General features: G+C 37.7%; 1 protein-coding gene across 1 annotated transcript in view; it reads left to right on the top strand.

Moving 5' to 3' along the window:
- The window catches only part of USP9X (ubiquitin specific peptidase 9 X-linked), a 100,213-nt gene extending 90,607 nt beyond the window's left edge, over window positions 1–9,606 (top strand). Inside the window, exons 39-45 of the mRNA XM_065677123.1 lie at window positions 1,265–1,450; window positions 3,134–3,354; window positions 4,414–4,502; window positions 5,179–5,335; window positions 5,761–5,973; window positions 6,414–6,509; window positions 7,986–9,606. Coding sequence (XP_065533195.1) covers window positions 1,265–1,450; window positions 3,134–3,354; window positions 4,414–4,502; window positions 5,179–5,335; window positions 5,761–5,973; window positions 6,414–6,509; window positions 7,986–8,120 — 1,097 coding nt within the window. The 3' untranslated portion in view covers window positions 8,121–9,606. The remainder of the gene's footprint in view (window positions 1–1,264; window positions 1,451–3,133; window positions 3,355–4,413; window positions 4,503–5,178; window positions 5,336–5,760; window positions 5,974–6,413; window positions 6,510–7,985) is intronic.
- Window positions 9,607–14,756: the final 5,150 nt, after the last annotated feature.

Raw genomic sequence — 14,756 nt, 5'->3', positions numbered from 1 at the left:
TTCCTATCTGTAAAATTAATCTAGGAAATTAAATTAACATGATTTCACTTATAATATGTGTTGCTTCATATACTTTATCTACCAAAGCATTCTTTTCAGGCAGAGGTGTGTTATGACCCCCAAAGTGGATATAATGGATTTAATTACAGAGAAGAGAGATCTTCTAACTTACTTTTTCTCCTTCACTAGCTTTTCATAGTCAGTGCAGTTGAAGCCTGATGGAAAGGGGTAACTAAAGCCAGATGGAAAAGGGTAACTAAATTATATTTGTGGGTCTGATCATTATCTACCTGCAAAGATAAATCATGGAATTATTAAGCAGTTGTGCTGGTCTTACTACTATTACCTGAAGGCTTCTCTGTGGATGTAGGGTGTTGATTCAGCAAAATCAAGAAATGCATCATTCCTGCACCACCTCATGTTCTGTGAAAAAGATTAAGTTGTCTGACAGTTTGAGAAATTAAATAATATATTGTTCACATCAGAGCAAGTGAGAGATCAGTTTTACAAAGGATGTAACTACAGAACTATCTAATGATCAAAAAGATCCTATAAAAGAGTGCTTAGATTCCTCCTTATCAGAGAGATGGTAGGTAAGGCCCAGTTGTATTTCAGAATAAGAAAAAACTTGGATATGTATGAAAAACCATTACTCTTAACCAATTGAGAAGCAGAATACAAGATCAGAAGGGACATACCAAATTTAAGAAAGTACTTAATGTAGTATGTGCAAGGTGTTCTTGCAATGAAACTAGCTGTATGGTTTGGATATTTTTGTTAGGTTTTTGGCTGGTTTTGGAGGCTTTCTCGTTTGCTTTTTTGTCTTGTCTTAAATTGATTTGTCACCCTTACACCTACTGCATAGTATGGTGCAGTTGGAAATGTCTTAAATTTGTAATTGAAGTATCTAGGATGTGATGGAAAAACAACAAAATGTACTGTGGGGGTGTTCATCCTGTCCTGGGCCTTGCAAAGATAAGATTAATTCTTTGTCCAAAAGACTTCTCTGAGGCTTTGCTATTAATATAAATGTTAGTTACTAAAGTGCTAATGAGCACAGTTAACAAATCGTAGTCATTTACAACTCTCCTTCAGTGTGATATTTCAACTGAATATAATTTTCTTGTGCATCTTTACTGATGTATTTTTTTCCTGAGAAAACATAAATGATGGTTATGATAAAACCCTGCAACTGAAAAGTAATTTATCATGTAAACAAATAAGATACATCTTGTTTTTCTTTTCTCTCCCCACCCCTGTAAAGGTGTAGCAGAGAAGACACAACTTCTGAAACTAAGTGTTCCTGCAACCTTCATGCTTGTGGCTCTGGATGAAGGTCCAGGTCCTCCAATTAAATACCAGTATGCTGAACTGGGGAAGCTATACACTGTTGTGTCGCAACTGATCCGTTGTTGCAACGTGTCATCACGAATGCAGTCTTCTATCAATGGTATAGTGAATGTTTAGGTTTCCTTAGATTAATTGAATATATCAGTAAATGTCTTTTGTACATATTTAGCTGTTATGTGTAAAATGGATTAGCTGGAAAAATACTTGCCTTTTATGTTCAGCAACTCCTTTTTTTTAATGACCAAACTCTTTGTCGTTAGCAAAACTGATTTGTTATCCTAACGCACAAGACGGAAATCTGTTCTGTGGCTTATGCTTCTTGGCTTATTCCTAAAAGATACAGGAAGACAACCAAGTAGTAAAGTAGTATTTTGTTGATTATAAAATAGTAATGATTTTAGGATAGTTTAAGCTCATTTTAAAGAACTGCGTAAAGATCTTTTGATTCTGAATAGGCAGTGAAATAATAAATCACTTTCATGTTACCAGTACAAAAGTAATCTGTACAGGAGAAACACTAGAGCAGGCTTTGAAACAGCTAATACTGCTTATCAGTAAAGAGACCTTGCATTGTTGTGGTTAGCTCTCAAAAATTATTTGGTGCTTGTTTGCGCTCAAGACAACAAACAGAAGCCAGCATGCCAGCACTTTAGCGTAAAACAGATAAAGAATCAGCTAGAAGTTGATTGACCATAGTATGAAGCATTAATATATCCAGTAGTGCAATTATTTTTGAGAAACAGTGACAGAATATTGGCCTACATTGACTTTAAGCTAGCATATACATGTTCTGTTGAGCATATTCTAGAGAACCTAATTAGGAATCTGTAGAGAAGCTATTTAATGGCAAGCTCATTACAGCTTGATGTGTCAGGCTATGAAGTCAGTAGGGGCTAGAATGTGTTATAGTAAGATTAACGAACTGAAAATTTTACTGTGCTTTAATAAGCTTCAGAACCATTTGGCAATTTTGATTTGGTTTTGTTTCCAGTGCACTATTTGAGTCTTAACTTGAAAGGTATTCTACCTATGAAAATACGTTCCCTGTACTCATAATGTCGTACTAAAATATTTAGTTTGTATGAACATTATTGTAGCTAATTATGATTGCTATTGCCAGAGTAAAGTTAATTTTTGCTTCAACATACTAAGCTAGAAAAGTTCTGTCTTGGACTTTTGGGTATCTTCAAACAATAACACTGCTAAATTTAGGAACATCAGGAGCAAATCAGCAGTCTTGCCTTACACAAAATGAAGCTTACTAAATAAGATACTTTTTTTTTATTCTTTCAGGAGTATGTTCTCTACACTCTAGAGCTTCAGACAAGGCTGTTCTGACATACATATTCCTTTGAACTCTTTCCCATTGCCTGTGCAGTAAATAGACCTTGTGTCCTAAAATATGATAGGTTTTCGCTGTGTTACACAATCAGCAAAGCAGATAAACTTGAGAGATGAGAAGATTTTACGAAGAAAACTCCATAATTTCTCTTCTTGCATATGAACATGCCTCCAGCTGTTTCGCTTTGATTGTCCCTGCATAATCTTACCTGAGAGGAAGAACTAGCTCTCTCAGGCAGCAAGTGCCTAGCTTCTCAGTTGGAAAACTTAGTCATTTCATACCACAGCATCTTTCAAAGAAAAACAACTGTGGGTTGTGTGGTTGGTTGGTTTTTCTTCCTCTATCTGTTGTTTTTTGTTGAGTTACACCAATTTATATTTTGTTGTGTCTACATCGAAAGTGCTTTGGTACCTTTTCATCTGTAATAACTGTTTCTTCTAGGTAATCCCCCACTTGCCAACCCTTATGGTGATCCTAATTTATCTCAGCCTATAATGGCACTTCAGCAGAACGTAACAGACATTTTGTTTGTGAGAACCAGTTACGTGAAGAAAATTATTGAAGATTGCAGCAACTCTGAAGAGACCATCAAGTTGCTTCGTTTCTGCTGTTGGGAGAATCCTCAGTTCTCTTCAACTGTCCTCAGTGAGCTTCTCTGGCAGGTAAAAATAAAAACTAGGAGAAAGATGGGAATATAAATGTGTGTGGCACATGATTCTGTATTTAAATATAGAAATGTTGCATTAAATAAGTAACAGGTGGTTGATAAACCTTTCTGAAGATGGCATCCTTTGTCAGTATTTACACTCTTAGGTCTATAACTGAGTACTTTGAGTACTATGCGAAGTCATTTTATGAGTTTAGGAAAGCAGTCAACCTATTCTGTGTTAGGAACGCTATGTTAAAGATGGAACTAAGTAACTAAGCTGAGGTGGTCTTTATGTATTGTGGAAGTGTCATTTCCTAAATCTTTTCCATCATTATCCCTAAAAGAACTTCTTATGTTGTGTAGAAAATCAGGATAATTTTGTAAGACCTCCTTTGTGTTTGAGTACATTCATAAGGTTCTTTGTTACAAGTCTGCAGAACATGCTTGGCTTCGGACTCGGGAAAGCCTTTTTGGACTGTCTTGTTTCTTCCTTTTTCAATCTCTATAAAGTTACTTACATTTTCCCACACCAAATAAAACTTTACTATTGCTTATCTTTATGTTCACCCTTCCTCCCCACCCCCCCATATAAACATGACATTTTTCTATGTCCTTTTGTTCAGCAATTTAAAGAATCAGAATAAAAATTGCTTCACTGATACTTTGCTAGCCATGTGTTTTACATTTTAGGATAACCTTTGAACCTAATATCTAAAAGTAGCAATATCAGGGGAAAATACTGTAATTTTGCTTTTCTAAAGGTACTTTTTAAGGTAGGTTCTTCAGCGCGGACATGCTTGGGGCTTCATTTTAGTTGTGTTAAAAATTCATCAGGAAACATTTTGTCCTTTGCGAAACTTCCTGTATCGAAAAATGAAATAAAACCCAACAAAACCACAACCCCTGTGAAGACTGACACAATCAATGTAAAAAAAGTATGCATCGTATCTTGAAGTATCATTTAAATTACAGTGAAGTTCACTTCAGATGAATTGTATTCTTGTATTGCAGCATGTAATCTGCATGCTTCAAGGAATGCTTTCTTATGTTGTCTGCATTTTTACTTTTTAAGGTTGCGTATTCATATACATATGAGCTTCGTCCTTATTTGGATCTGCTTCTACAAATCCTTTTAATTGAGGACTCTTGGCAAACTCACAGGTTAGTATGGACCAGTCTTTCTTATAATTCATCATTATTATGTTTTGTACAGCTTGTTTCCCTGGTGGTTCTTGTGCTCATCCTTTCAAGAGGATTGTTTAAAATCTATATTAAATTAATAAAGCATTTTTTCACTTTTATTTCAATTTTTGTGGTAAATCAAAAACCTCAATTTTTATGATAAACCTATGATTTTTCACCTTGATCTTCCTTAGTAGTCAGAAATTTACTTCTTAGTCCCATAAACCCAAGATTTTTCACATACAAGAGTGTGCCATTTAGGCTAAACTCATTGGTATTTACTGTGAGGTGCTTGGATTGATTCTTAAAAACATCTCATTCAAGAGAGTCCAGTGATAGCCTGGTCTGACTCAGCAGCATATCAGTCATAGCAGTGATATCAAGACATGCAAAAAAGTGTGAACTTGGGGGAAAAGTGTATTTCATACATAAATGTTCTCTATGTGATCACATTTCAAGAGAATTTTAACTTTAGTATATTAAATCTATTAAATATTCATTTGGTTTCAAACCTAACTTTTATATGTCTACAGGATGAGGCTTTTGAAAGTTGAGATTAAAAAGGTTTAGTTATTGTAGATACTGAGTAATTTAAATACTAAAACTCTTTAACTCTTGAAGTTTGGGGGGTTTATTTTGGTTTTCTTTTTTGTAGGATTCACAATGCACTTAAAGGAATCCCAGATGACAGGGATGGGCTGTTTGACACCATTCAGCGCTCTAAGAACCATTATCAGAAAAGAGCTTACCAGTGCATAAAGTGCATGGTAGCTCTCTTCAGCAACTGTCCTGTAGCCTACCAGATCCTTCAGGTGATACCTTTTGTTCTGTTTCTTGCTGCTTTTTTTCCCAGTTCTATGTTAAAAACAACAGTCAATCAATGAACTAAGCCCTGAAAAAAACCCCACTGTTTTTAAGTTTTCATCACCTTGATGAAATTAGGACTTTTGAGTACAACTCTATTGAACCTTCCTGTATCAGAAGCTCAGTATACAGGATTGAGAGCAATTTGGTTAAATTTGGACTCATGATTCTGTGATGCAGCTGCGAATCCATAGATTTCATTTCAAATTTGAAGTTTTCTTTGTGCAAAAAAGGGATATTTCAGTGAATCTCTTAAACAGCAAAATGTGCGTTAGTGGTCTGTTCTCTGATAGCTGATGTATAGGAAGAGAAAAATTCTTCTATTTTGAAGAATAGAGAAAACTATTCTGAATTGTTAATTTTCCATCTGCAGAGCAATGGGGACTTGAAGAGAAAATGGACGTGGGCAGTAGAATGGCTTGGAGACGAGCTTGAGCGTAGACCATACACTGGCAATCCCCAATACACCTATAATAATTGGTCTCCACCAATACAAAGCAATGAAACATCAAATGGCTACTTCCTAGAGAGATCACACAGTGCTAGAATGACTCTTGCAAAAGCTTGTGAACTCTGTCCAGAGGAGGTAAGGAATTTGTTTGACTTGTGGTAAAAGAAAAAAAATCTGAGTAAAGTGCTTCTGTAAATCATGAACCTAAACAACAGTCACTGGTCATTACAGACGTACCAAATTTTATAAATCTGGATTTCTATTTTTGTGGTTCATGTACATAACTTCAGTATGTCCATTTACTTTTGTTACTGTTTCTGTAGGCATCTGCCACTTAAAGAATTAGCAGTGTAAAATTGAAAGTGGCCATTTAAAGTAGATTATGAAGGGGTCTGTTTTTCCAGTAATACGTTGATAGAATTTTTATGTAGTACAGTACAAAGCTGTGGGTGCCACAGTGGGGTGGAAATTTTTCCATTTTTCTGGAAAGGATCATTTGGATATAGAATTGGCTCTGGATAGAATAACCACAATACATCTTACCTAAGTAAATAAAATGTTTTTTCAAACTTCAGGAACCAGATGATCCTGATGCTCCAGATGAACATGAGTCTTCTCCACCTGAAGATGCCCCACTATATCCCCATTCACCTGGTTCCCAGTATCAACAGGTAAAAGCTCATAGTTGAACCATTTAGTCAGAGTTCCAGGTTAGCTTATTTTGGCATTTATAGTAAATTAAATTATTGGCATTTAGCCAGAAGTGTGGTGTTGCCCGCTGTCACACTTGGAGGAATAAAGGTATAGATACACCTCCATTTTTCCAGCAACAGTTTCACCATTAGAGCTTCAGATGAAAATCTTAGTGTTATCAGATCATGGATTAATTGTCCATAAAAAGAGCAGAAGGACAAATGCTATCACAGTCTAGTGTGGACTGAATTTGATTCTGTCATATTTGTTGCTATTGATAATATTTTGAGAGTTGCTTTCGTGTTTTTTAAATACAAAATCAAGCCTCAAGGTCTGAATTTCAGTTTGGGTAATTGGAAGGCTTTCAGAAAAATCCACGTGGCTGTTATGTAGGATTTATGCTATGAACACTGATTTCTAAATCTTAAGTACATATAAAATCTAAGCCTGGTTTTATGTGAAATGGCTGCTTTGTTAATATTTTTCAGTGGAAAGCCAGATCTGAAAAAATCATAACCAGTTTTCTTATCGACTTGACTAAAACAGTAGATCCCCCACTTAGTTGTGATTTTTGTTGTTCCAATTCATTTTATATATTCCAAATCTGCTAATTTAATTTCCTTTCCTGCCCAAACCCATTTTCCCCTCCATCTTGCTTCCCCTACTTGATGTTCTCAGCAGAGCAGTTGGTAAGTCATGCAGATTTTCCCACTCCTCCCTGAGCTCCTGAGTTCAGACATGTACCGTAACCTCACCATTACCCGTTTGATGTGCTCACCTTCTTGCAAGAGATGGCATTTCTCACTAACACACACAATCCTCATATTCCTGGTTTCTCCACAGTTAGTTAAACTCTGCAAAGGGGTAGATAAATGAGTTGTTTTCTTTTGCCACATGTGTGTATGACTTTTTAAATTGGGGCAGAACATGTGCAGAAAACTATTGGTCTAGATTTCATTCAATTCTGTAGTATTAAAGTTTTCCTCTCAAAAATTAGGTACAGGTATGCTTTTCCCAATGTCTTAGGAAAAAAATACAAGCTGGTTGAAACTGTTGATAGATGTGCACAGTTTAATGTCCACAGCACATAGGCAGCCTCTTTCCATCTCCTCTTTTTTCTTTTTTGCTGCCTTTGCTTTGCATGTAACTGTTTGTTATTCAAAAGCTGAGATTACTATTTCTAAAGCAGATATTACTATTTCAAGTAAATCCTTTTATCTTTACAAGTTGAAAGTTTGTTTTCCTTCAGTGTAAATTAAAAAGGTAAGTGAAAAGTGTGATTCAGGGGAATGAAGGAACTGTGGTGTGTGTTCACACAGATACTACTAGACGAGAAGTTCAGTGGGCTTGAAGATACTTTTCGATGGTCTGAGTGTAAAGGAGGAAACATAACAATTAGTCAGGAAGAGGCCTTAAGTTTAATGTCCCTTTAAAATGTTTATGCTTTATTGCAGAATAACCACGTGCATGGACAGCCGTATACAGGCCCAGCAGCACATCATATGAACAACCCTCAGCGAACTGGCCAACGAGCACAAGAAAATTATGAAGGCAGTGAAGAAGTTTCCCCGCCTCAGACAAAAGATTAGTGAAATGCACATAATCAATTAACTTGCTCCATCAAGACTGTGCACCCAGGCCTTACAGTCCAACTTTTCTCTGTGTCTGGCTAATATTTAAAACTAGAGAAACTATTCCTAATCAACATGGAGTGGAGAGTCTATTCACTGTCTTATCTGCAGAAAATTGCTGTCAATATATAACCCGCCTGCAGTGGAAAGTGTATAGTGTTTTGTAATAAATGGCCTGATGCTAATGTGTAAATGGCAAAGGTGTATATAGTATATTAATGTTTGACTGTTAATTCTTGAGCAAGAAACATTTTTTTTTGTCTTGATGAGACTCACAGATCTACAAAAAAAAAAAAAAAAAACACCCAAAAAAGAAAAACCCCAAAAAAAAATTTCTTGATATATCTGCTGCGCTCTGCAACCAGTGTTGCCTGCCTCATGGCAGTCGGATCAACTCCTTTACGAAAAAGCCTATCCATGTCAACCACAAGAATAGTTTCATGTTAATTCTTTGCCACTGGAGTCGATTTTACTATGAGCAACGTAATGGCTGGTAACCTTTTAATTACTTGGTTGATGTGGAAAATTGGTGATGTAACATTGTTTCTAGATCTTTTTTCATTGCCTTTTTCATTCTGGTATTAGGTTAATCACTTTGAAGCTATAGTTATGCTGTAACATTTAGCATGGCTTCACACCAAGTTAGTGTAGCCAATGAGGGGGAAAAAAAAAGTGGTGACAGCAGTTGTCCCAGTGTGACAACTGCATTGCTCAGAACTTTTTCTTCTTACACCTAGACTATAAAATGGGGAGGGAAAATGTGACAAACAAGTGGTTTTCAGTTTCACATATGTTCCTCACATCTGATGTTTGACAGTTCTGTCTCTGGGTGGGATAAAGAACACTTAGTTTTCAGTAATAGGAATTTAAAAGATTTAAAACAAATATGCAAAAATTTGCTATGCCAGGATGCCTGGAGCATAATAGACTGTATTTGGTGTGCTTGTTTTGTTTCTTTGGTAGAGCTTATTAGATAAACTTCTAACACTTTCCTTCTACTGCATCCCAGTGAAGTGGAAGTCAACGAAATCACACAGTACTTGTGAGTGCCACTGCACCAAGTTAACTTGCTGGTTTTCTGCTCGTTCACAGTTCTACTTGAAAGCGAGAATTGTCTTAGCTCTTTATCCATTATACAGGAAATCTTAACATTAGAAGCAGGGTTTAATTATAAAAGAAACTACTGGTTAGTCAAATACAATTCTGAGGTATCTCTGTTCCAGAATAAACATTTGTTTAAAGACTTCAAGAACCGCATCAGTAAATACTGTATTTAAATGAAAATTGGTAACTTGAATGTGTGTAATTTTTTTGGAACTTGTCTAAAAACCAAATACCCCTGCAAAACAGATACAGCCCACCCTATACTATTTAAATATTTTGCTGTTTTATTTTATAGAAATTATTTTGCTGAATTCACAAATAGAATTTGATTTAAGAAGAATGTTTTGTCCTGTGGTGTGTGTTGGTTTTTTTTTCTGTTTTGTTTTGTTTTCTTTTTGGCTTTTTTTTTTAATGGACTGCACAGAAACGTGAATTCTGTGCAGTGGCACTATGCTGAATTCTGGAACAACAGTCACATTGAGATCCTGTGCACAAAACCAAAATTGGCCCTTGAGAATAAAATAATCAGGACAATTACACTGTAAAAGTTTCTTAATGTGATTTATCTTGTACTTTTTGTATGTTTTTATATATACATATATATATATTTAATGAGCACAAGCTTGATGGTGTTTTTTACAGAAAAAGTTGATAGAAACAAAGCTGCTTATCAAATTAAAGGCCTGTAACTCTGAAACGAACAAAGGGAAATTTGGTTGCAAGTGCATTCTTATGCATTTAGTGTAACAAGGAAGGGACACAGAAGGTTTTTGAATATGCTGTGTTTCAATGATATCTTTTATGCTTCTGTGTTTCCCTTGTGCTCAAGTTAATTCAGTTTTTTTTCATCGTTTTTTAGTAATACCATTTTACCTGGACTTAGTAAATCTGGATGAAGCATTCCCACTTACGTTTGGGAATGCTTGTTGGAGGTTTTAACTCAAAAGTTCTACCCTAAGTGCTCTAGCTGAAAGAGTTCATATTTATTTGGACCAGCAATTGTTAAACAAGCTATCTCAGAAGCGATTATTCTGTACTTTTTACTAATAGGTAAAATACATAAAGTGCTAGTTCAGCCTTGCCAAATGCGTTTGCTTGTAATAGTGCAATGATTGTAGAGACACGTCAAACCTGTGACACTTCAAGGCTGGGACTCTTCAGTCATACCCCCCCCCATCCCCGAGTTGAGAATGACTGCAGTAGCAGTTGTTTTTCAGGTGGCAGATGGAGAATATTGTGCATATTTGTGACTTTGAAGAAGGATAAGCCTGTATTGTTTGCTGCAGCTGCTGCTTCTAAAAGGCTGGCTACAGTAAGGGGTGCAACGTTCTCTTCACTCTGGGCAAAACAAGTTTGAATTGTACTTGATGAATATCGTACAAGTAAAAAGCTTCATGTACACGTTACTGTCACAGCATTTTGGCAGCAGTCATTTTCAGGTGCTACACAGTACCTCGTTGATGGCACACTTTAAAATACTAGTCCTCAAAGTGCCTAAATATTTGATTTCCCCATTACTAATTCAGTCCTCTCTTCTGTTTAGAACAGTTACTAGGGGATCTCTGGTCTTCCACAAAATGAGCCAATAAATAGTAAAGTGCTTACTCATGTTCCGGACAATGTAACATCAAATACATAGAAACTGCGAATTCATAAGTGGTGCTGTATGGTGGTTAATGTGTAGTTTGACCATAACCTTACTAAGCAGAACTTCTCCCTATACTACATTGAGATTTAGGTTGTTTAGTGACTAAAGTGAGCTTTTAACACTTGCTGCTGTGTTAAAAAAAATCAGTACAGCCATATATGAAAGGAGTTCAGTTACTATGTGTACATCAATACTTGACCTAAGTTTTGGTCACAGAGTTGGTCACCTACACCTGTGTCACCCACTGACAACAACGGGATTGCACAGGGTTCAGTCAAAGCTTATTTGCCCTGCAGAGCCTACTTCTGTGGTGATGCACAAGCAGGAAAGGACTCTGTTTGACTTAAAGTTTTTCAGATTATTTTACCTGCTAACTACCAGCTCTGAAAATGGAAGTTCCGTGTTTTTAAAGCTAAGTGCTTCTTGCTGAAATTGAGCCAGGAAGAAATGAAATTCCACAATGACATTCCTTTCCTTTTTTTTTTTCCCTCCAGAGTGAGACTTGTGGATGATATGAGAAAATTACGTTACAGTCATTGCTATTATGCCTTTTCAGCCACTTTGTTGTGCCTAGCTTGTGTGTTATAGCTTGTGTTATGAAAAAGCACGTAGGGTTCCAAAACTTTGTATTTCTAAGTTCCAGGAGAGAATGACATCAGCCATTCTGCCAGAGCTAAAAAGGGCAAAAATTGGTTGCTGTAGCAATGAGCTTCATTTTTGTTTCAATCAGTTTTGTCTACCTCTGTGTCTTTTGCCAGAAATGAATAGGCTGGTGAACTGTGTCGAGGCAAAGTGGCTCAACATTTTTGTTGGGCGGTTTCAGTCACTAGGCATTGGTTGCACTGAGGCTTTCCATGCAATGACTTCAGCTTCAAATGAAAGTTAAAGGTTAACTATATAAATTAGAGGAAGAAGTGGCATGTTGGGAGATCTGCAGGGTAACAATTTAAGGGTTTAAATATCTTTGTTAAACCTTGTTAGTCCACGTTTGCAAACCCACACTGAAAGCCAGTTCACCTCTGTGATAAAGGACACAAACCTCAGTTTTTGGGAGGGTGAGATGCTGATGCTGACGTTACATTTCTGAAGACAGATGTGGGAGTTTCCTATTTGTGGCCATGCTCCAGCACAGCATAATTAAGACAATTCTTGCTCCCTGTCTTCTTGCCTCCGTGCTTTCCATCATATTCGTGGTACTGCTTTTGTCACAGCCATGAGATCTTGGGAATAAAGTAAACCTGACTTCTCTATAGAGCAGGACATGAGAGGCTTTCTTGGGGAGAACTAGGAACCATCTTGTAACAGTGCTGCATGCTGGACAGCGGTGCTACAACAAGCAGAAAGCAAGTGAAACCCAGCTACATCCTTCTACGTGATTTCTGTTCCTCTTGCAAGTGGTCGCCTGAGGAACTTGACGGCAAACAGCTCTTTAAAGCGCAGTGCGTGTGTGTTTCTGGCTCACAGCTAGAGTTGATCTCTAGTAGTGCAGTAAAGATCCCTGGGCAGCAGCAGCACAGGCAACACACCCTCTATGCCCTCCATACTGTTCCAGGGTGTTCGTTTACCTTCCTTCCACTGCTCTGTGGGGATTGTCACCTCGACAGACTCATTTACGCTAAAACTTGCCCTCCCTCACAGACCAGGCAGCTCTACTGCACTAGAAGAGCTTTAGCTCAGTCTGAGCACTGTCACTTTTACAGTGTGCAACTTCCTAAGGTTCATACTATAAATGTCCTTTTATTTATAAGATACAAGAGTTTCCCTGGGACTAACTTTTTAAAGTGTCAAATACTTCTGTCTTTTTATGCAAGAGAAGCGTTCAGTCCTGCCCCTGCCATGTCTTTACCGTAGGTTGTTCTCAGAACTGTGTTGACACAGATTCCAGCACTTAAATTCAGAGGAACTCCTGTAATCTGATATTTTCAATGCAAGCTGTGGTGGAGCTGTGGATTTCAGTAGTGTTTGTATGAGTCCTGTTGATTTCAGCACCCTAAGAGTAGAAGTTGGTGATGTTTGCAGGGATCAGGACAGATAAGTCAGCAGGTAGCACAAAAGATGGCTGTCTTACTTGCCTTGTTTACAGTTGTTTGCAGACAATGAAATCAAAACAAGCACGGGAGAGCTCCTTTCTTAAGGAGAAACCCACTCCTGAGTAAGGGCTAATTTTTCATCAGATTTTAAATACCCAACTCTGTATTTTTTAGCTTTATAATTCCTTAAAGCTGCTTTTTAATAATTAAACCGGCCTAAAGGCTGTTTCCATGGAAGAATTTCATATAGCCTTAATTACATTAGCACAATTCTGAAACGAGCATATTCTTCAGTGGTCAAAATAATGTCTTCTGGTTTTTGACAATGAGCTAACCTTGAACAATGAAAATAGGAGGAAAAAGAAAACGGGTTCTATGAATTTGGCCAAAATCTAACCGTAGAAGGACATCCAGTGCAGGAAAATAAGGCCATTCCTTTCTTTTCTGTATCTATGCTATCTTAAATGTCTGATAATTTTTATTCTTAACCTACAGCTGCTCTTGCAGTAACTTGGTTTATGTTGCCCCAGGCTGTGTGGTTTGCAGCTTCCGGACGCATTTGCAGTTATGTCCCCTCTGGTCCTTACCGGAGCAAGATCTTCAGATGTCTGGTTTTCCCATACAAGCCACATGGCCATTCCACATTTCCATTGCTGCTGTAGTGACGTGCTGTTCCTGTTTTCATACAATGATCAGGGCTGGATGAACGCTGTCAAAGTGTGATTTCACCTGAGCCGTGAAGCGAGCAGTTACGTTCTTTTTTCGGTACTGATACCTCTGTGGATGCAGCTTTTGAAGGCATTGACTGCGTTTTTTGTAGCTTTATTTATTGACATTCTGCTCAGTTCCTGTCCTTCGCTCCTAAACTCCTGTCAGTCATTTCTTAGGATTCTTTCTTACGAAGTTTCTCACTCTGGATTGCCAGGATCATTTTCTGTGTAATACTTCTATATTTTCTTGGAATCAAATCCCTTCACTTGCCATGATGGCTTTTACCTTCCTTTCTGCCTACCCCTGCCGTTCTGCTGTTGGCTGCTACAGAAGAGCCATGTTCAGCAAGGCAGCAGAGCCTTTTACAGGGCAGCAGCAGCAGTCACAGCCTTGACAAGGTGAGCTTTGTCAGCTCTTAAATCTTCTCAGAACACATGTAGGATATGAAAGCTTTATGCTGAGGGTGGCAGTCTTGAATTCAAACAGCTTGTAGCTTACTGGGGTCTAGGTTTGGGGTTTTTTGCTTCATTTTCTGTCTTGGACAGTTAGTTCCTACAGGTGAATAAAACCAATAGGTCTCACTGGAATCCACTTTGGAAATAAGGCTGATTGAATACTTGGACACTTCTTAATACACTTGATTGTATTTAAATCGGTAGGTGCTTTAGAGTCCTTCTGGAAGCCAATTCAAAAGCTTAGAAACAAAGACAGGTCTTCAGGATTTAATGATACTCCATTAATGCAAATTCCAGCTACCTCTCCTGCTGTGTGGCTCAGGACAGGTGAATGGCAGAAATGGAGATGTCTCATTGAAGGGAGGGAGGTCACACTGAGTGAAGCCCCCGGGGAGCTGGAAGTGCTGAATGCGCTTTGCCTGGCCTCACACACACCACTGAGTGTGAGCCCTCCTGAACTTCAGGCCTGCCCCCGCACTGAAGAATTGGTTTCTGGCAGGAAGTTGATTAAGGAGCATATAAAGCACTTTTTATCCTTCTCCTCTAAGATCTGTACCAAGCTGAATCCTCTGGGCCAACGAAGACAGGAGTGAGATGAGTGAGAGGCCTTGCGAGCTTGTTCTGTTAATACTTTCTACCTCTTGAC

This window comes from Lathamus discolor, chromosome 4, assembly GCF_037157495.1.
Source record: "Lathamus discolor isolate bLatDis1 chromosome 4, bLatDis1.hap1, whole genome shotgun sequence".
NCBI lineage: Eukaryota > Metazoa > Chordata > Aves > Psittaciformes > Psittacidae > Lathamus > Lathamus discolor.
Note: the sequence above shows the minus strand (reverse complement) of the source record. Positions and strands in the feature narration are given on the sequence as shown.